Source organism: Trichophyton verrucosum (assembly GCF_000151505.1).
Source record: "Trichophyton verrucosum HKI 0517 chromosome Unknown contig00446_1.f1.exp, whole genome shotgun sequence".
NCBI lineage: Eukaryota > Fungi > Ascomycota > Eurotiomycetes > Onygenales > Arthrodermataceae > Trichophyton > Trichophyton verrucosum.
In genome coordinates, this window is record NW_003315326.1 from 7,481 (window position 1) to 27,281 (window position 19,801).

A 19,801-nucleotide genomic window follows, 5' to 3' on the forward strand; every position below is an offset into this window, starting at 1 on the left:
TCGCTAAACCAAGAAATATATATATCCAATATCTTGTGAGATTTGCCAGGGCCTAAGCGGGCCTAGAAAGGTCTCTCGCATCTATCGGGAGCTAAAGTCGATAGAGCAAAGGATGAAGACCTCAAGGCCAATTCCAACGAAAAAAGGGAATATGTCGCTATGAATTTGATATGACTTGTCAAAAAAACACAATAGGCCCACCGGAAAAATGTCCTTGAGAAAGAAAAAAGGGGAAGGCCAGAATAAAGGTGCGAAGAGAAGAAGTATAAGACAAAAAGAAGTAAAGCATGAAGCATCATGAAGAAGGGAGAGAATAACCAAAATTAAATAGTCATAAACACGTTAGGAGCATGTTGGATCAGAAAGGAAATAAAAGTTATGTGTAAGTAGGGATGCTCCAGACATAAACGTAAAGTGTGTGGTTTCCTCCAAGATAAACGTAGGTCGTATGCGTTGCTTTTTCTGCGTTGGTTAAAAGACAGTACCGTCAGATATGATCATGATAGGAGGTTGCTTGGTATTCGGCCTGGAGACTTCGGCAATCTCTCGTCCACCCTGTAGGTTTATGTCAGTACTTGTCAAGGCTATAAGAGGAAAACAAGGTAAAATGGAAAGACAACTAACCTTCCATGAACCCGCCTCGAGCATCTGGGCAAGAGAGAGTTGTTGTCCGTCCTTCAGCTCTAGGAGGTTGTTTACTTCTGCCAGCAACTGGTCCAAGAAGCCAACGGTGAGAGCCCTCCATTCCACGATGACATCATCATCAGGGCTGAACAGTGGGACTACCTCCACGTTTGGCTGCCCCTTGATCATAGCGTTGGCCTTGTATGCCTCCAGCCCCCGGTTAGTGTCCTCTGGTTTCAATGTTAGCAGACCCATATCGATCAAGAGTCCGCCGTTCCGATACTCCGGTAGACCGGTCAACAGCTCACGGCCTGAGAACCGGATATTCAATATCTTAGTCATGGGAGCCATGATGGAGTAGCAGAGCCATTGTGTCAGCTTGTGGAAAGGGACGATGTTCTCCCACGGTTCTGCGGGGGGAGATGAAGGCATTGCTTTGCAAGGCCATGCGTCACCAATCGATATTCCGTCGATCTGGGTGCGAGATGGTGGCCATATGGGTGACAATCCATCCATAAGAACATTCCATAGAAGTGGGACGGGGATGATGGGGACTGAAGAAGCGAGTGTAGATGGATGAGAGAGAAGGTAGTCTAGTAAAGGGTTAGCACTGTAACAGTGAGTTGTAGGGGAAGAGAGATCAAAGGCAAAACACCTACCAAGCATGTTACCGGGGCGAGCATCAACGCCAAAGAGCTCTTGGTTGTTCAGAGCGTCTGCCAGCCGAGCCAACAAGCCAGCTCTGCCCTCAAGACCAGCAAGAGGATTCTCTTCAGAATGCTGCATTCTCTTGGCCAACGCTCCCACGGTCAGACGCCTCAGACCAGCTCCATCGACCTGACATGGCTCGGTATGGTCACTGCTGAACATTCCGGCCTTGAACATCTCCAGACTGGCGACGGCAAGCCCCTCACTCCGCCTGTACACCTTTCCGGACTCCTTTGACTTGTAGCTCCAGGTGTTTCCGGCGCCGGCGTCGAGTAGAACCGACACAAGAAAGAGATCTATCAGTCTGCGAGCTCTCTCCAGATTGTCGATGGTGCTAGGCCATGACTGGAGCAGCTGGTTAATGCGAGGCTTCCCGCCAACATCAAAGTGCTGCCAGCGTCCGTGATCAGGAATGCTCTGGAAATCCGGAGCGTAGTCTCTCTACAGAACGTGTATATACGTTAGCATGCGTCTTGTTTGTGTGGTTATTGCTGTTGCTGTTGCTGTTGCTGTTGTAGTTTGGTATCAAAGTCAACCCCGCGTACCTTGATGATAGAGACGATGTACTGTGCCGTCGTCTGGAACTTGCTCATGTCGACATCGAAGTGGTTCAGCTGGTTCTCCTTTGCCTTCTCCATCACCAGGCCGCACCGCTGGCGGACGGCATGGATGCTTCTCAGGTAGGCTGCTGGGTCCAGGTTGGGATCTGGCGGCGGCGCCATGGGGGCTTCGGGTATTGGATGGGACGTTGGGCTGTTGTTGCTCGACCGGATGGAAGACACCGGCAGTCTCGCAGACGTACTCGACGCTCTGGAACTGCTATTAGAGAACACCGACTCCTGGCCGTCCTTCTCGAAGTGGTGGTGGATGTTGTGGATGTTGTGGATGTTGTTGTTGTTGCTTGCTGCCCGGCCCTCCTTGCGCCTGAAGAAGCCCATGGCGAGGAAAATAGAAAAAAAAAAAAAAAAAAAAAAGGTAAGCGAGAAAATACAAAAATACAAATAAAAAAAAATACAAATAAAAATAGCAAAAAAAAACGTCGTGGCTTGCAGAGTCACTTGATTCGCAGATCCAGACGGGGGAAAAAGGAAAGAAACGAAAAATAGGGTCAACTTTTGCTTTCTTTGCTGGCGAGTTATCTGCAGGCCAGGGCGGTTTGTACAGTCCGGAGTATACACGGACAACGCAGACGGGCAGGACGCAGACACGACGGGGCAAGGGAGCGAAATCTCGATCCAAGACGATAGCTAGCCGGTCAGAGATATATTATTTATGGAAAAAGAGCTGAAGCAGTGGGGAGATTTAGCTGGCGGGGCGGAAACGAGCTTGCCATCTCTCTCTCTCTCCCTGGCTCGCTGGATGCTGGCTTTGCTTGCTGGCTGGCGGCCGCCGGCTTGCTGGTCCTGGTCCTCCGTTAGGATCTCTGGTCTCTGGTTGGGACCGGGCTCTTATGCCTGTCTGGTCTGCCGGCGTTGGGACGGGGCGGATGTCTGAGTCTGCCCTTATATCATGTAAGGAGGTCGAATAATGCGTCTGTCTCTCCGTCTCTCTCCCTCTCTCGTCTCTGTGGTGCATGAACTAACTAGCTCAACCGTCCGTCCAGCGTTGTGTACTTATATATAGCTAGCCAATACTGACTCGCATATAGCCATCCCGACTAGCATGGCATGGACAAGTCCTGACGTGCTACATGGCACCGCGACAGGCCAGGGATCAGGGGCAAATCCGCCTTCCCGTCTTAATATTACGGCTACGGAACTCAGTATCAAACTGTCATGCATGATTTCTGGCGAGAGCGAGAAACGGTAGCATTCAAGTTTACCCATCTGGACCCAGGATAGATCCATGCAGGATAACAGTTGACAGGAAAAAATTACGCTCCCTTCCTGGCCAGGCTTGTGAGCGGCTTCCTATTAGCATCCCTCGGGGGATGGTTTATCTCAACTCGTTTACTTATACGCTGCCCCTGATTGGACTCTGAGCAGAAAGGGGTTAAGATCGCATGGCCATCTCAAAGAAGCTCTGGCTAATTCGCCCCTACATTACTCCGTACAGATACATCAATATATTTGCGCCAGGTGGGAAAGTTATATGGAGTTGATGCCGCCATCGAACCCGACCCTTTCCTCTGCGCGAGGGCCATCTCGTCCACTTAAAATGGAGCCAGGCCGATTAACTCATGTCTATACTTCGGTTATGCTGGACAATAAGCATGGATATCGACAAATGACATCCTAGGAAAAGGACCTAAATAATTAGTTGAACTGCCAAATAGTTTGGGGGAGCTGGGAAAGAGGGCCCTCGTCTCGAAACGACACAAGCCCAGCAGCATCAACTAGCAAGTAAGAAAGCACGCAAATCCTCAATCGAAAAAACGGGGTACTTTAACTTCCCCATCGACGTGGGCTAGATGTTTTAAACCTGCATCTGCTGGGTCCTACTAGCACCGGCCTATCACGAATGATACGCGGCCATCCAAAAGCCATGTGGAGCTTAGCCTGCTGGAGCCTACCACGAAGAAGAAAGAAGCAAAATGGAAAACGGCACAGATTTGTCAAACAAAAGGCGAGAATGGCAATGAAGGTTTTAAAAAAAAAAAAAAAAAAAAAACCCGACCCTGGCAGCACTTTCTCGATTCTTGTCCGTGTTGGCGAAGGGGACGGCACAAAGGTGCCCACACTTGACGGAGGAGCCGTACTCCATCCCATACGTTCGTTGCCATAACTATAGAACTGGATGGCAGCCTGTGGGCAGTGGACAGCATACGGAGCTTAATTCGTATAGTATAGTTCTCCCTACAGGAAACTACGGTTATGGGCATCGAAGCTGCACTACTACTGCTCACTCCCACCCAAGGACTGCCTGCTCTCCGCTTCTGCTGCCTGTAAGCTTTAATATGGCATTAAGGCATGGTTGCCAATCGGCTATAGTCGCGGAACAGGCACAGCGTCCCGTCCGGAGTTCGGTGAGAAGACATGTTGATTGGACTTTTGGCAGCCTGATACTGTGGTTCAGCCACCGTTTTTCTTGAAGCCAGTTAAACGCAGCCCAAGCCCGGAGAAGTTACTTCGAAGAGAGAACGGTTGACTATGGGGGTGGCCAAAATTCAATAATAACGGAGCACTTACGACCATCGCCTTCATCTATGCAAAACGGAGCAACGCCGAGTTACCAGAGGGCCAATATCATGCCATCTCAGACCAGTTTGTCATACCTGGCCAGGCATCTATCGCCATCCTGCAAGCACGAACTATTCGTCATTCTCTGCCATGATCTATGATTCGATCTATTATTGTCATTATTATTTCTTACTTATTTTCTTTTCCTCTTGCTTTTATGTTGCTTTCTTCCAACCTCGGCTCATTGCTTACGTAATGAAACATCTCACGTGAGTGGATAAAAGAAACTCCGAATCCCGCGGAATTTCTCTTGGTCCGAGCGCCCTCTTGGTTGTTTTTTCGATGTTTTGCAGGGAAAAGCGGAAGAAACGCCGTGAAGAAGCGCCGCTTATTGTTTTTGCTGATTTTGTGTGTTGATTTACAAACTATATAGAAGCTGTTTGGCGGGATGGCATGACGCCCAGATGTCTGCTGGAAGTCCCTGAGCGATGTTGTTGTGCGTAACACCGGCGTATCACTTCTGCCTCGCCCCCTTTTGTTTGCGCCAGCATCGCCAGTTTCACACCCAACGCAGGATAACCCGCTGAGCGAGCCCAATTCTCCCTCTACATACGCCGTTCGTTACCTACCGTCGCAAATATGGATGACCTCTCGGGCCTTGACTGGAGTCAGAGCTCAAGCTCCCAGAAGCCCGCGCCGGTAAACACTCTCTCAAGCATGTCTGCTGCGGCTCTACGTCCTACACCCCCCATGTCCGGCCGCTCAAGCCCGTTTCCTCCACAACCCACCACGGCTTCGAATAGAGCCCCATCGTCGAAGCCAACGACACCCTCAAATACTGATAGCTTTGCAAATCTGCTGAACTTTCCGTCTGGAAACGCTAGCAAGAACCTCTCCCTGGCCGAAAGACAGAAGCAGCTGGCGGAACAAAAGGCACGTGAGGAGAGGGAGAAGCAGGAGAAGCTCAAGGCTCAGTATGGCGGAGTCAATGATCAGATATGGGACAGTTTGGAGAAGTCCGGGACGGGCCAAAGTGCTCCCCAAGCTCAGGCTGGTGTGGTGAGGGGCGGGACAACGTCTGGAGGGGATGATGAAGATGATCTGCTAGCTGCTTTCAACGCCTCTGCGCCTGTTGACAAGTCTACCAACTTTCCTATCCCGAGCCCCTCTCCTCTGTCTCGGACAGATTCCCGTTCCCCCGCCGGAGTTCCTACTACTACTGTCCTGGAGGACGACGACGATCCATTCGGCATGGCGGAGTTTAGTGCAAGCCGGCGCCAGAGGACAGAGGTTCAAGCTACGAAGGCACAGGCGCTAAATGGTGCTGACGATGATGACGACGTACTGGGCCTTCTTGCAAAGCCAGTATCTGAGTTTCCGAAACGTGAGACGACCAGCCCGGCACTTGAGGTCCCCGAAGAGCCTGAAGCGGAGCCTTCACGACATACCCCGGAAGATAGAGCCATTGCAGAATTAGTAGATATGGGATTCCCCATTCACAAGGCGCGAGAGGCGCTCGCCGAGACTTCGTCCGGCACAGATGTCCAGCAAGCCGTCGGCTGGCTGCTCAATCAGGCTCACAGCGAAGCAAAGGAAAAGGCACAAAGTAGAAACCATACTGGCCAGCAGGAAAGATCACCAGATCCCCGGGTGTCTCGACGGTCAAGGAGAGAAGGCGATGGCTATGCTTCCTCTCGCGATCGATCTTCGAACAATGGCACCCCCAGAGAAAAGGATCCCGCTCAGCTGGCATCCGAATTTGGAAGCACTCTCTTCAAATCAGCCAATTCACTTTGGAAAACGGGTACGAAGCGGGTTCAACAGGCCGTTCAAGAATTCAATAACGGCTCCTCAGACACTTCGTCCCAGCCTCGCTGGATGAGAGATAGTACGCCGGATCCTCCGAGAAGCAGGGAGCGGAAGGTGGATACCCGACGTGAATCCCCCCAAGGATCAGCACAGACAGAAACAATGACGAATGAAGCTATGATGCTGGAAACATCCAGAGAACCACCAACTGCGTCTTCACGTTCCCGAGGCGGAGAGCCCCAAGGTTCGCCCCACCAGGCTAGCTCGCGAGGCAGACCGGCGGAACTTCCTTCAAGGCCACGTTTTCAGCAGGAGGACGATCTGCGGAAGCAGATCCAGCGCCCGTCTCATCATCCTCAACCGGACACCAGAAAACAGCGAACACTGCTATCACGTTTTGATGCGGACGAGGAGGCGTCTCAGGCGTACGTCAGCCCAGCAAGGAGGAGGAAAGCTGCCTCTTCGGTTCCTCCTGGTTTTGACGCACCGGAACCAGACTTGCTGCAAAGTTCGTCTCTGCCAGCCCGACCAGCTCGTCCGGCAACAACATCTCCGGCAAGGCAATCTCGCACCTCCACCCCAGTCCGGCCAAAAGCACCTCCAAGGACAGTCCCACAGATTTCCCCTGCATCACTAGCATCTATACACAGCCACCGACAGAAAGGGACAGAGGCTTATAAGCGAGGTGACTATGCTGTAGCGCACGCTTCATACTCTAGTTCCATTTCTCTAATACCCAACGACCACCCCATCGTTATCATCTTGCTCACCAACCGTGCCTTGACCGGTCTAAAGACAGGTGAACCTAAGAGTGCAATTAGTGACGCGGATCGTGCTCTCTCTATCATTGGTCCCTCGAAGGGTGACTCTGAGACCATCGATCTCGGCAATGGAGAGCCACCAAAGGATATGCGAGAGTTCTTCGGTAAGGCCCTGATGAGGAAGGCCGAGGCATTAGAACAACTTGAAAAATGGAAAGATGCGTCGGCTGTCTGGAGAGAAGCTATTGAATCTGGCCATGGCGGTAATACCAGCATACAAGGCCGAAACAGGTGCGAAAAGGCGGTCTCTATAGGGCCAAACGGCGCCTCGTCGACGCCATCTAAGCCTATTTCGGCACCTTCCCGCCCCAAACTAGCCCCTAGGCCTGCCGCTCCCAAGTCGGTCTCGACAAAGCCGGCTGAGGCAGTCAGTCGCCTCCGAGCAGCAAATGAGGCTGCTGACCGGATAGATAACGAGAAGTTTCACCTCGCTGATGCTGTTGAAGCGAAACTCGCGGCTTGGAAAGGAGGGAAACAAGACAACTTACGTGCCCTCCTAGCCAGCTTAGACACTGTATTATGGCCCGAAGCGGGATGGAAAAAGATCAGTATGGCCGAACTGATTCTTCCCAATAAGGTGAAGATCCAGTACATGAAGGGTATTGCCAAGGTGCATCCTGACAAGGTATGTCTTGTATAGATTGATTGAAGAAGAAGAGCAATGCTAAACAATGTTAGATTCCCGTAAACGCTATTACTGAGCAGAAGATGATTTCCGGCGCGGTATTCAGCACCCTCAACGAGGCGTGGGACAAGTTTAAACGCGAGAACAACTTATGAAACGGTGAACAATACGACGTCCACTTTGATGATTTTCTTTTTCGTAATATCCCGTTTGGATATTTTTTTTTCTTCATAGGTTTAGATACCATTTTGATTCATATATATCATTACTAGACTATCATTGCATGGATCGTTACCTGGCTGCGGGGGCATTAAGACTGCGATATCCATCAAACTAAGTATGAGTGGTACAGACATTGATGCCAGCTCTTTCTACCAGGGAGGAAGATTGTAACTTAAGGCTCCTGAAGGTACCATAAGTGTCATCCTTTTTTTTTTTTTTTTTTTGGTCAATCTCAGGAGGATTCGATAGCTCTACATACCCTGTGATAGTGCCATGAGATTTGACGAGGGAAGCAGCGGTATGTGTGAGACTCAAAACTGGGCCGATGTCTCCTTTATCATAAAAATATACCAACCCCTAGAGATGAGATCCCGTTTTCTTTCTCTAGCCTTTTTGTTCTAAGTTGAATTGGATGACAAGGAAGGGACAATTGCGGCTATTCCTACTTTCTATTGGTCAAAATCCTTGAGTTAGTCCAAGCGCGCCAAGATTAAAGGCGATAATACCCAATAGAAAAGCACAGTTAGCGCCAGCCTGCCGCTGAGTTCTAGCCAATCAATAAACTCTCTTTACGTGCGTTAGGGGACATAAATATATTCCATTCACGAGTGATTCGGGTTGTTTATCAATAAATATATCCCCTGGCTTCTTCTATTGGTTGGTTCCTGATCGGGCTTTACTCTGTATTGCCCTGAATAAACGTCTGGTGTTCTAGACTTCTTTTAACCCCTAGCTGTTTATATCGTCCCCCGCATGTGAGATGCACCGTGATGAGCAGGGTGTGCTCGCAGCAGGTAGCAGGCCGAGAAGCCAACGCAGAGCTCGCATTTGGCCCTCATGGCGCCGTATGATCTCGTAATCATACATAAACCCCTATGATTATGCAGCATAGGGAGAGATACCCTTCGATACCTGTTTGTTTACTGGAAGGAGTAGACCAGGGAGAGAACTTTACTGAGACATACACCCGTATAAAAAATCATCTGTATGTGACTCCTAGTTGTTTAACTGAGTGGTATGATGTCAGATTTTATATCACTTATCAGCAGCTGGCGGCGAGCAAATCGTAGCGGATGGATACATATTTTGTAGTCCTCCGTAAGAACGCACAGATGACCAGACCCATGGCTGGTGGCAAGCCCCTTCGGATATATCTCCACCGGCGTCGCCGGAGTTTCGCAGATGGTTGACATGGATTATGCGTCATGCCGGGGGTATCCTGCATAGGGCTATGCACATGCAACGAAGCGATATGGCTAAGAGAGGGGAGCGCTCAGGGCAGCAAGGTGTCGATATGCACTTCAGCCCTGCCCGCTGACGAGAACGAGGACAGCTCTATGCTACTTTGAACAGCGATTGGCTTACTCTTCCTCTCCTGATCAATGAAGCACAGCCATCGAAGGGTTTGGCCCCATGCATGACTTCTTGGACAACCACATTTTCAGCTTTGTAAGGGATGGGGTAAAACCCTTGACATTGTTAGCCAGCTAGCGAGCGCACTCTTTCTCTTCCAGAGCAGAGTGATAAATTTATATCGCGGGCTACCTGAAGGAGGATGCGAGCCAAAATATTATCTTTTACAAAGGAATCTCATTGGACTAGAGCCAACAGGCCCAGCCGGAATTCCGCGGATAATACGCACTGGGCTCCAGGGAATGACAGGGAATATTTTGATCCAGCGGACTAACTGGTCAAAAATAGTTCAGAGGATAAAGCTCACCTGCATAATCCATGTCCCATCACAGCTGTCTACTCTTGAATGTTACTATGCATACTCCTCGGGGCTCTCTTCTTCTTACATATACTATGCGTGCCTTTAAATAATCGTTCTCCTATATTGAAAGAATACCCTCAATACTGGGCTTCTCATTCTACCAGATTACGCTGTGCCCCCTTAGTTGGTGTGTGGATAGTTAAACCAAACCAGCAACTGTTTCTACATAGGCAGTTTGTCATGCTATCCGAAAATGTCACCAACTTCGAGCGATGCCCTGGTTGAACGACGGCGCCAACAGAATAGAGATGCACAAAGAAAACGGCGTAAGTTATTTTCATTTTGTCCTATTCAGTCCATCCGTCAGCTTATCCACGAGATATCAATATCTCAGAGTAGCCATGGTATTGCTAACTTGGTTGGTTATGTAGGGAATGCTTTAAAAGCGCAGATTGTAGAGCTCCAAGCTAGGAACCTAGAGCTGCAAGCCTTTAAAGAGTCTGCAGTCTCAATTGCGGCTAATCAACAGACCTTACTCGGCTCCAGAACAATGTTGACCTCAGATGTAAGCTGCAGCTTAGGAGGTAGCTTTAATAACCCATGCCACACATCATCAGATGGTCAGAACGAGGGTTCGGATACAGCATCAGCAGTAATACTGCGTCCCGATTATCCGAAATTGGACGATACGTTCATTCAAGGAATTTCCGAGAACCTACAGCCAAATGCACAAATGATGTCTAGAAGTCAACCTGGCAGCATTCAGGGTTACTACCATGACGCCGAAGATACCTCCACTCAAATCGCTATATCAACACCAGCCTCGGACCCTGGGTTTGGAAGCGGCGGAACACCTCTGCCAGCAGCCGCCTATACCGATGTTACGACGAGTCCTTCGCCAGGGAAGTATGACCTGAGCTTACACTTTGGGGACACGTCACTTCATGACACACTCGACCTTGCATCGTTTCGCCAACAGTCACCATCAGAGGCCGGTTCAAGAGCTGGGATCACTGAGACTATAAGCAGACAACTGTCTGGACCTAGCGGGCTTCGACCTTGCTTTCGGGACAAAAAGCAGAATGCCATGGCTATAGCGGTGGCTAATCGACAAACAGCTGTAGTGCGGCTACTACTACGACATGGAGTGGACATAAATGCCAGAGATGAACGGGGACGGACTGTCTTACATGATACAGCTGAGGCTAATGACACCGAGATGATGCAGTTGCTTTTGGACTATAACGCTGACTCGAATATTGTTGACAAATCTGGTATGATACCTATTGAAATTGCCGCATCCTTGGGGAATATAGAGGCGGTTGAAGTATTACTAAAAGCCAATCCATAGAGGTCATTGGAGCTGATTGACCCAAAGTGAACTGTTGTTTTGGTTTCCATGGGCAGGGTAGACATGAATGGTTCTGAACTATGGGATATAAAGCCAGATTTCCGCTCTGTAAAATAAAGTTCCCGGACTTTCCTGGATGTAATAACTAATTCATTCGCTGGTATGCAAGTTTCGCCCATTTCTCGACTTCATGTCAATAAACCTTGCTCCCGGGTTACCCCAGTGGTTCAAGCTGTGTGGTGCCCATTCAGCTTGACAGCCTGACAGGGGTATCAATGACGCATGTCTAGAGATTGAGCGAATCGTGACAGCTGACAAGGAGCAGTAATAAAAGGTTTTCAAGTGACAAACTCCAGTCCCCTGACTAGCTGATATGGCTACAGGGATTAAGTGGGAGGGTGGTGTCAGCATGACTGTTCAAGCCGGGGGCCGCGAACTGAAGTCTTCTCATGGGGAGGATACCTAACTCGTCAATTCCTCTACACTCGACTGTGGCATGAAATCAAGAGATACGCAATGTATATATCTCGTGAGACTGGACAATCCGTAGATATCGTAAATTAGATATCCTAGTTCCCTTGAATAAATTTAGATGCCTGACTTTCCTAGCAAGGACGATCCAAAATAGCAAAATGAAGCCGGCTTCAAAGGAGGCCACACCTGTATGGAAGACCTGGGATAGTTGCTGTATCCTTACTGCCAAAGAGAGTCGCCTCGCAGTGTCTCTGTTGGCTGATTTTCAAACAGTGACGATCAATGATGCATTAGATATAAACGCGCTGGTGGAATTCAGCCGTTCTCACCAGGTCCCGGGGGGTATAATAATGAAGATCGCCTGTTGCTCCGCCGTTGGGAGCTACGCCGGCGTGGAGGATGTATGCATTGGAGTCGAAATTGGCAGCACTAACAGCCTGCTCCGTTGTCACCTCGATGGCCAGCAGACCTTCTCAAGCCTCTCTCAGTTGATCGAGGAGATAGAGCTTCCAATTATTGGTGATTCAAGCCCAAATCTGCTTGATCTCGCTGGCTCTACTGGCCTCTTTGACACCATACTCTCGATTCGAGACTCTGACTCTGGAGCCAACGCAGAGACCGGCAAAGGAATCGATCATGTTGATTCTCCTCGTTATTCGCCTGTAAGTCGTTTATAACTCCATCTCTGATGTGGGATGTTCAACAGCTTATGTCTTGTGCTGGGATAAAAAGAAAACACGCGCCCATTTGGCCATCGAAGTGAATCTCCCACTAAGAGAAATCAGCATCAACTACCCGGCCAGCATCTTCAGCGAGGTACAGGCCAGAAGATTCGCAGAACTGCTCTCAAAGACCATTTGGGAGCTTATCGAGAATGCAGGCCAGCGGCTATGTGATTTGAACTTGCTCACAGCCACCGACGCGCGCAACATCGCAGCTTGGAACAGTCGAGACCTAGGCTCCTACGATGTCTGCCTCCATGATGAGATATGCAAACGAGTAGAAGAGTCGCCTGAGAGCCCTGCAGTCTGCGCCTGGGACGGTGATTTAACCTATCGCCAGCTGGACATCCTTTCATCTCGTGTTGCTTGGAAGCTCCATGAAGCTGGCGTCGACCCAGGATCGTCCACTGTGGCCTTTTTGTTCGGCAAGTCAAAGTGGTCGGCTGTCTGCTTGCTCGGTATCTTCAAGGCCGGTGCAGCCGCGGTGGCCCTGAATCATGACCATCCGGGAGAGAGGTGCAGGTATATTCTACAGGCTACCGGCGCGAGCGTCCTGCTCGTTGGCAAAGATCTGGAGGACTCCCCAGGGATACCACTTGACATATCACTTACCAAGATAGCCGTCTATGATTCTCTGTTTGACGGCAATTTGTCCGAATCAGACCATGCCGGGACGTTCGTTTCGACCAGAGTTAAGCCAGAGGATGCTGCATACATTCAATTCACCTCTGGCAGCAGTGGTACGCCCAAAGGGATCATAATGGAACATCGTACCTATATGGCAAACGCAATCTCCCAGATCGAAGCATACCATATGAACAAGGAGTCCAGAGTTCTCCAATTTGCAAGTCATAGCTTTGATGCATTTTTGACTGAGGTTATCACTACACTGCTCGTGGGTGCCTGTGTCTGTATTCCATCTGAAGAGAACCGTCTCAATGACCTGTCAGGGGCCATAAATGACTTGCAGGTCAACTGGGTGGGTATGACACCGACTCTTGCTAGGACACTGACACCAAAGAATGTCCCCACCCTGAAAACTCTTGCAACATGGGGGGAGGTGACCAGTGACGATATCATTGAGACCTGGGCAGACGAAGTCGAACTATTCAACCTCTACGGTCCATCAGAGAACTCAGTTGGAGCAGCAGTTCATTTGCTATCCAAAGGAATCCGAGATCCTAGCCACCTGGGCAAACCTCTTAGAGCAGTTAATGCGTGGATTGTTCGAATCGATAACCGGGAAAGGCTTGCACCTATCGGGGCTGTGGGTGAGCTTGCTCTACAAGGCCCAACTGTTGCAAGAGGATACTTGCAGAATGATACCCTAAATGCGGATTCGTTCAGAAACTGTATACCGTGGATGAAGGATGAAACTAGACATCAGAGAATCTACTATACAGGTGACCTTGTTCGATATACTGCTGACGGCAACTTGGAGTTCGTTGGTCGTCGAGACGCACAAGTCAAGATCCGAGGTCATCGAATAGAACTTGGTGAGATTGAATATCACATAAATCAAGTACTCTGTGGGTCGAATTTTGGCTCAGTGGTAGAAATCATTCGTCCTTCATACCGCCAATTTCAACCGATGCTCATTGCATTTCTGGATGCACGCAGTGATTGTATCACTATGCCAACGCATGATCTATTGCTACCTGCATCTGATAGATCCAGAACTAGAGCAGCTGAGATTGAAGAATATTTGGCTAAGCGTCTACCGACACACTTTATTCCTTCACTATATTTACCCCTGGCATACATACCAACGAATGCATCTGGAAAGGCAGACAGAAAATTGCTCAGAGCAGCCTGCGAGCCTCTGTCAGAGTCGGATTTCTTGATATATTCATCTCAGGGTAAACCAAAGACCGCACCCCAGACAAAAATCGAAGCTAAAGTAGCTTCTCTCTGGGCAGACTTACTCGGTGTTGAACTGAATAGCATTGGCAGAGAAGATAGCTTTTTCTGGTTGGGTGGAAATTCAATCCTTGCTATGAGATTCGCCGTGGCAGCTCGCAGTGAAGGCTTCCAGGTCACTGTGGCTGAGGTTCTCTCGAATCCACGACTGAACCAAATATCTGATATTCTAGCAGAGCAGAATCAACACCCACAGCCAGATGGTAGCCCACTATATGAACCCTTCTCCGCTTTACCTATTGGTCAGGGCAAAGATTTTGTCTCCAAAATAGTAGCTCCCCGCTTGGGTGTGGACGTTAGTGACATACAGGATGCTGCTCTAGCTACTGATTATCAGATTGAAAATCTTGCCTGGTCTTCCCTGAAGACCCGCGGTGGTACAAATTATATAACCTTTGACTTCTCTACAACGGGTGTTACGGCTGTCAATCTCCAAGATGCCCTGGAAAGGCTGATACTTTATCACGATATCTTGCGGACGGTCTATTTGGTATTCGAGAGAAAAGTCTACCAAGTCACGCTGAAGCAGCTTTCAGTTGATATTATACATTGCATGTATACCAAAGATGTTTCTCGGGCTACCTCAGAAGTTGTGAAAGCAGATACCCCCATACCAGTCGATATTTCCCGCTCACTACTCAAATTTTGGCTAATTCGCGGCCTAGATGGCACAATCCAACGTATGGTTATGCGTGCATCTCACTTGCAGTATGACGGAGTGAGCCTCATACGACTATGCAGGGAGCTTGGTACTGCATTTCACGGTCAAGAACTATACCCAACTACTTCATTCTTTGCATACTCTCACTTTGCTGCAACACATAATGAGGATTCTGCAAGAGCTTTCTGGAGCAAGATACTGGCTGGTTCTACAATGACTTCTATTTTCCGCCACACCAGCATTCCTTGGAAATACGTGCTTGATGGGCAAGTCGATATCATGATCGATACTAGTGCTGTTCGTTCAGACTCCGAGATAACTATCGGCACTATAATAAAGGCTGCGTGGTCTCTGGTTCTGGCAGAAATGTCCGGCAGCGATGATGTCGTTTTTGGCTCCGTTATTTGGGGTCGGAACGCCATGTACCCAGGAGTTGAGCATGTAGCCGGAGCCTGCATAGACAATATCCCGGTTCGAGTCCGCATTGGAGACAATATGACACGGCGACAGCTTCTAGAGCAAATACAAGGGCAGTACTTTGAAGCCGTCAGCTTCGAAAATTTCCGATACAAGCGTATTGTAGAAGAATGTACTAACTGGCGGCCATGGGAGGGACTCAGCACTCTGGTGGAGTACGAAAACCTAGGCGAGGAAACCACAAGCTTCAAGCTGGATGAGACACAACGCTTTACGGTTGACGAGATCCGGCCCCCAGCAGATCGGCATGACATCACGATATTCAGCACACCTGTTGGGCCAGAAAAGACATTTATTGCCCTCGATTTTTGCAAAGATGTCATTCCTGAGTCTCTAGCACAAAAGATGCTGACCCGAATGCTGGGGCATATCCGTGGTTTCCATGACAATATTGATGACCCACTCCAGCTTGCTACAGCAGATATTATGGGGTTGCCCTCTATCCCCATGCTACTCCCCGGCACCCTCGCTCAAAGTGACATGGATTCAGTGAGGCTACAGTCATCTCATGCTGTGATATTCTCCACCCAGGAGTTTCGTGAGAGTCAGAAGTTGTGTGTAGAGGAAGCTTGGGCTGATACTTTGGGTTGTCAGCCAGAGCAGCTGGCCATATATTGGACAGAGAGAACTCCCTTTTACAATGTGTGGGGCAATCTCATTGCTGCCTATGGTCTTTCAAAAAGGTATCAAGCAAATGGGATATCTGTCAGTATGGAGCAAGTGTTGGAGAACCCGGACATGCAGTCTCAGGTGGCATTGCTCATAAACATCGCCAGTTAACTAGTTAGCTAGCAAGACGTTAATGTAACTAGATGAATACCGAAAGTGATATATTAGTTATTACGAAGACTTAACTAGTTATTCTCTCTTTGGAGCCATTGCCGCTTTCTTCTAGATAGCGTATTTAGCATAGTATTGTATTCTAGTACCTGTTGATGGCCAACTGGCTGCCCCTGGCCCCTGAATCTTCCTCCCCCTGAGGCCCTAGACCCAGATTGAGGAGTCAGCAATGTTTCCATGTGACTCAGATGACGACCAAATCCCTTGCAACAAAAAAAAAAAAGAATAAGCTGAAAAATATTGAAGAATGGACAACATTGTCGAAATGTTTGATACGGATGAAGATACCCTGTTACTGGCATACAGCATAGTACCATGATGGTGTTGCTGCAGCTCTACTTGTCATGACTACGCCATGACTGGCACTTCTGGCCTGTGCTGATTCAAGTTCTGCCTCTCGGGAAACGGGGACCTGGTTCACTCCTGGCTACTACTATGTAGTAGTTTTGCAGGACGCCTTATCAGGGGATAGGATAAAGTATAGAGTATTCAGCCGTGAAGATGATATTCCATATAAGCTCTTTTACTGGCTCGAACTGTACATCTGCGCAGTGCGCTCTCGACCTTCAACTGTCCACCTCTCCTGCTATTCAACTCCCAATCCAACCGTGATCCAACCACACTACGGCCATTCTGGCGTGTTATTGATAAGAGAAAAAAGAGATGAATACTGCCGTTAAGAAGTCACCGCTTCAGGTGGCTATGATTGGCATTGGCCATCGTGGATACAAGACCCATTTTCGTATCATCCTCGAGAACCCAAGATCATGGATTGTGGTGGCGTGCTGTGATACCAACGAGAAGACCCGACAGGCATTTTCTCAGAAACACCCGAACATCAATGTATACAAAGATGTCGACGATCTGCTGAAGAACAACAAGCAGAGACTAGACTTTGCGATTGTCTGCGTCCCACACCAATACCACTTGGAATGCTGTCGGGCGTTAGCTCAGAGAGGAGTACCTATCCTGAAGGAGAAACCCGTTGCAGAGTCGCCGGTCGAATATCAGCAGCTCCAGCAACTTCCCGTCAAAATCGGCATTACTTTCCAGAAGCGCTTTGAGCCACGCTATCTGGCGATGAGGGATCTCATTTCTCAGGTTGGACAGGTTGCTTCATTCACTGCAACACTTACAGCCAATATCACGGAACTGGACGCTACGTGGAGGGCAACAAGTGATGTTGGTGTTACTGTATGTATTCCCAATTAAGCCTTATTTCCAAATATAGTGGAATAACCATTATTTACTTCTTATAGGAAGACTTAGGATGCCATATGTTGGACATGATTGTGTCCCTCTTTGGGAGGCCGACTTCAATCACCGCCCAAAATACTAAGGGCATCAGGATTGACCAGGAATATGGGGGAGATGACGTTTCGAACATCATTATGAACTTTGGAGAGGCAGCAAAGCGTAACATAGGTCACGTTCATCTCTCAAGAGTAGCTCACAGGAACGAAGAACGTCTCATCATTACTGGTACCCACGGCACCTTTGCCTTAGAAGGCAAAGATGTAAGGCTACGAGATAGTAATGGCAACGAAACGTTTCATTTCCACGACACTTCGGAGAAGAAGTATGTTGTCAACTCGATGTTGCAACAATTCTCTGCCTGGGTCACCGGTGCAAAGTCCGATTTCCTCGCCTCTATCGCCAACCTAGAAGATACCGTCATGGTGATGGAAGCCACTCGCCGTGCATACAACAGCCCAAATGCCACTGAGACGGTTACTACTCCCGGAAACTCTGCTGGATCTTATGCACAAGCTTCTCTAGCAGGTGTGCATCATGTATGGCCACTGCTTTCGCCCGAGTCTGAGGCTGCTGTTGTACGTCAGATGCATTCTTCACTCTCCATCTACAACAGGTCCGACATCTATGAGGTCTTTGAAGAAAAATGGCTCAAGATGCATGGCTTGAAACACGCTCTTGTATGCAGCTCTGGGACTATAGCAATTCTCCATATGCTTGAGGCGTTGGACTTGCGACCTGGAGATGAGGTTCTCTGCCCCGTATACACTTTCTTCGCCACGGCATCGCCCTTAATGCCGTATGGTTCTGTCCCTATATTCTGTGACAGCCTGGAAGATGGAAACATCGATCCAGATGAAATACTCAAGCGAGCCACGCCTAAAACAAAGGCGGTTATCGTCACCCATATGTGGGGATTGCCATGTCGCATGCGCCAGATTGTCGATAATGCTCGAAAGGTGGACATCAAGGTGTTGGAAGATTGCTCCCATGCCCATGGCGCGATTGTTGATGGCCGGACCGTCGGATCCTGGGGTGATATGGCTGCTTGGTCTTTGCAGGCTAAGAAGAATGTAATGGGCGGACAGGCCGGCGTCCTAGCTACCAATTCGACGGATTACTACTCCCGAGCCATTCTTCATGGGCACTTCAATAAACGTGCGAAGCAGGAAGTTCCGCACGATCATCCATTGCGGAAATTTTGGCGTAAGTACATCTCTATATCTCACCGCATCGATTCATAAGTTTATAGAACTTACCACTGAATCTACTTGATAGTGACGGGCCTAGGGCTAAACATGCGAGCCCACCCACTGGCAATAGCCCTTGCAAACCAGCAACTTGATCTCCTGCCAGTCCATGATCGATACCGCCAACATTATGCTTTCTACATTGCAAAAGGCCTATCCACTATTCCCTTTCTCAAAATGCCTGTTGTCAACGACAACAGCAATGATAAGCATGCCTGGTATGCCTTTGTAATGCAATTCGATTCCTCAAAGGCGCCTGAGGGCCTCACCCGTGATGAGTTTGTGCAGGAACTAGTCGATGTCCATGGGCTGCTGGAAGTAGACATCCCGTGTTCGACAGGCTTGTTGAATGAGCTGCCATTGTTCACCCATTCCCACGAAGCTGTTCCAAGATTTGGTGATAAAAGATGGGGCAAGATACAGCCAACGACAGAATTCCCGAATGCGTTGCAATTTTACCAGTGCGCTATAAAGCTCCCTGTGTGGGCTACGGAGAGTGACATGCCTATCGTGGAACACTATGTGAAGACATTCCTAGCTGTTGCTCGTGAGATGACACAGCGGGAACTGAGACGAAAGAATCCGGACCCTGGCTCCATCAATGAACGGATTCAAGCAAGACTATAGATATAAATATATATCTATATCTCAGGTCAGAAGCAAGATGCCGTCCTTCTATACTAGCACCAGCGTCAAGGGCCACTTATTCACCGTGTTTTCACGAAAGAAGGAAATCGGGTCGTTAGTTAGTGGACTTAACCTTCGTTTTATTTATGGAGAGCAGGTCCAAAGTTCTGGATATACAACTTACAGGACCATTATGAGGTCTTCATCTCCAAAGCAAATCATGAGTTCTTTTCAACTAATTCGCTGCTATTGACAACTATATATGGTATTCTAGAGTCTTAATTCAGCTTTCTACAGCTGTTATTAAGTCTTGCTGGACTTTTCTTCCTCCCAATCTGAGCATACTTCATAATTCTCCCTCGCTCGGTTGCGAACACGGTACAACCCGACTTTGTGGTAGGATGCACGCCTACTTGGCCATTTGGTATCCTTCAGCAACTATACATATTGTCTGGCACTCCTTCGCGGGGCTGCAGGGCAGACCATGACTGTTAGGATAGCAGTGGGTTGAATAGTTAACATGTTGAGGAAATTTGGAAGAAGAAAAAGTCCTGAGATGGCCACCGTTGCCCCTTTATATATT

At 48.8% G+C, this 19,801-nt stretch overlaps 5 protein-coding genes across 5 annotated transcripts; 4 read left to right on the top strand and 1 right to left on the bottom strand.

Annotated features, from left to right (window-relative positions):
- Positions 1-471: 471 nt before the first annotated feature.
- On the bottom strand, positions 472-2,270 carry TRV_05678 (uncharacterized protein; the record flags this gene model as incomplete). Its single annotated transcript, XM_003020193.1, has 2 exons — positions 472-1,773; positions 1,878-2,270. 2 exons carry the CDS (start codon positions 2,268-2,270, stop codon positions 472-474), a joined length of 1,695 nt encoding a protein of 564 aa, XP_003020239.1.
- Positions 2,271-5,090: 2,820 nt separating this feature from the next.
- TRV_05679 (UBA/TS-N domain protein) lies at positions 5,091-7,861 on the top strand (the record flags this gene model as incomplete). Its single annotated transcript, XM_003020194.1, has 2 exons — positions 5,091-7,706; positions 7,787-7,861. 2 exons carry the CDS (start codon positions 5,091-5,093, stop codon positions 7,859-7,861), a joined length of 2,691 nt encoding a protein of 896 aa, XP_003020240.1.
- Positions 7,862-9,895: 2,034 nt separating this feature from the next.
- Positions 9,896-10,993, top strand: TRV_05680 (ankyrin repeat protein; the record flags this gene model as incomplete). Its single annotated transcript, XM_003020195.1, has 1 exon — positions 9,896-10,993. One exon carries the CDS (start codon positions 9,896-9,898, stop codon positions 10,991-10,993), a length of 1,098 nt encoding a protein of 365 aa, XP_003020241.1.
- Positions 10,994-11,625: 632 nt separating this feature from the next.
- TRV_05681 (uncharacterized protein) lies at positions 11,626-16,027 on the top strand (the record flags this gene model as incomplete). The annotated part of the gene is made up of 2 exons (XM_003020196.1): positions 11,626-12,129; positions 12,200-16,027. 2 exons carry the CDS (start codon positions 11,626-11,628, stop codon positions 16,025-16,027), a joined length of 4,332 nt encoding a protein of 1,443 aa, XP_003020242.1.
- Positions 16,028-16,750: 723 nt separating this feature from the next.
- On the top strand, positions 16,751-19,218 carry TRV_05682 (uncharacterized protein; the record flags this gene model as incomplete). The annotated part of the gene is made up of 3 exons (XM_003020197.1): positions 16,751-17,281; positions 17,347-18,547; positions 18,665-19,218. The coding sequence occupies 3 exons, from the start codon at positions 16,751-16,753 to the stop codon at positions 19,216-19,218; spliced, it is 2,286 nt and encodes a 761-aa protein (XP_003020243.1).
- Between the last annotated feature and the right edge of the window lie 583 nt (positions 19,219-19,801).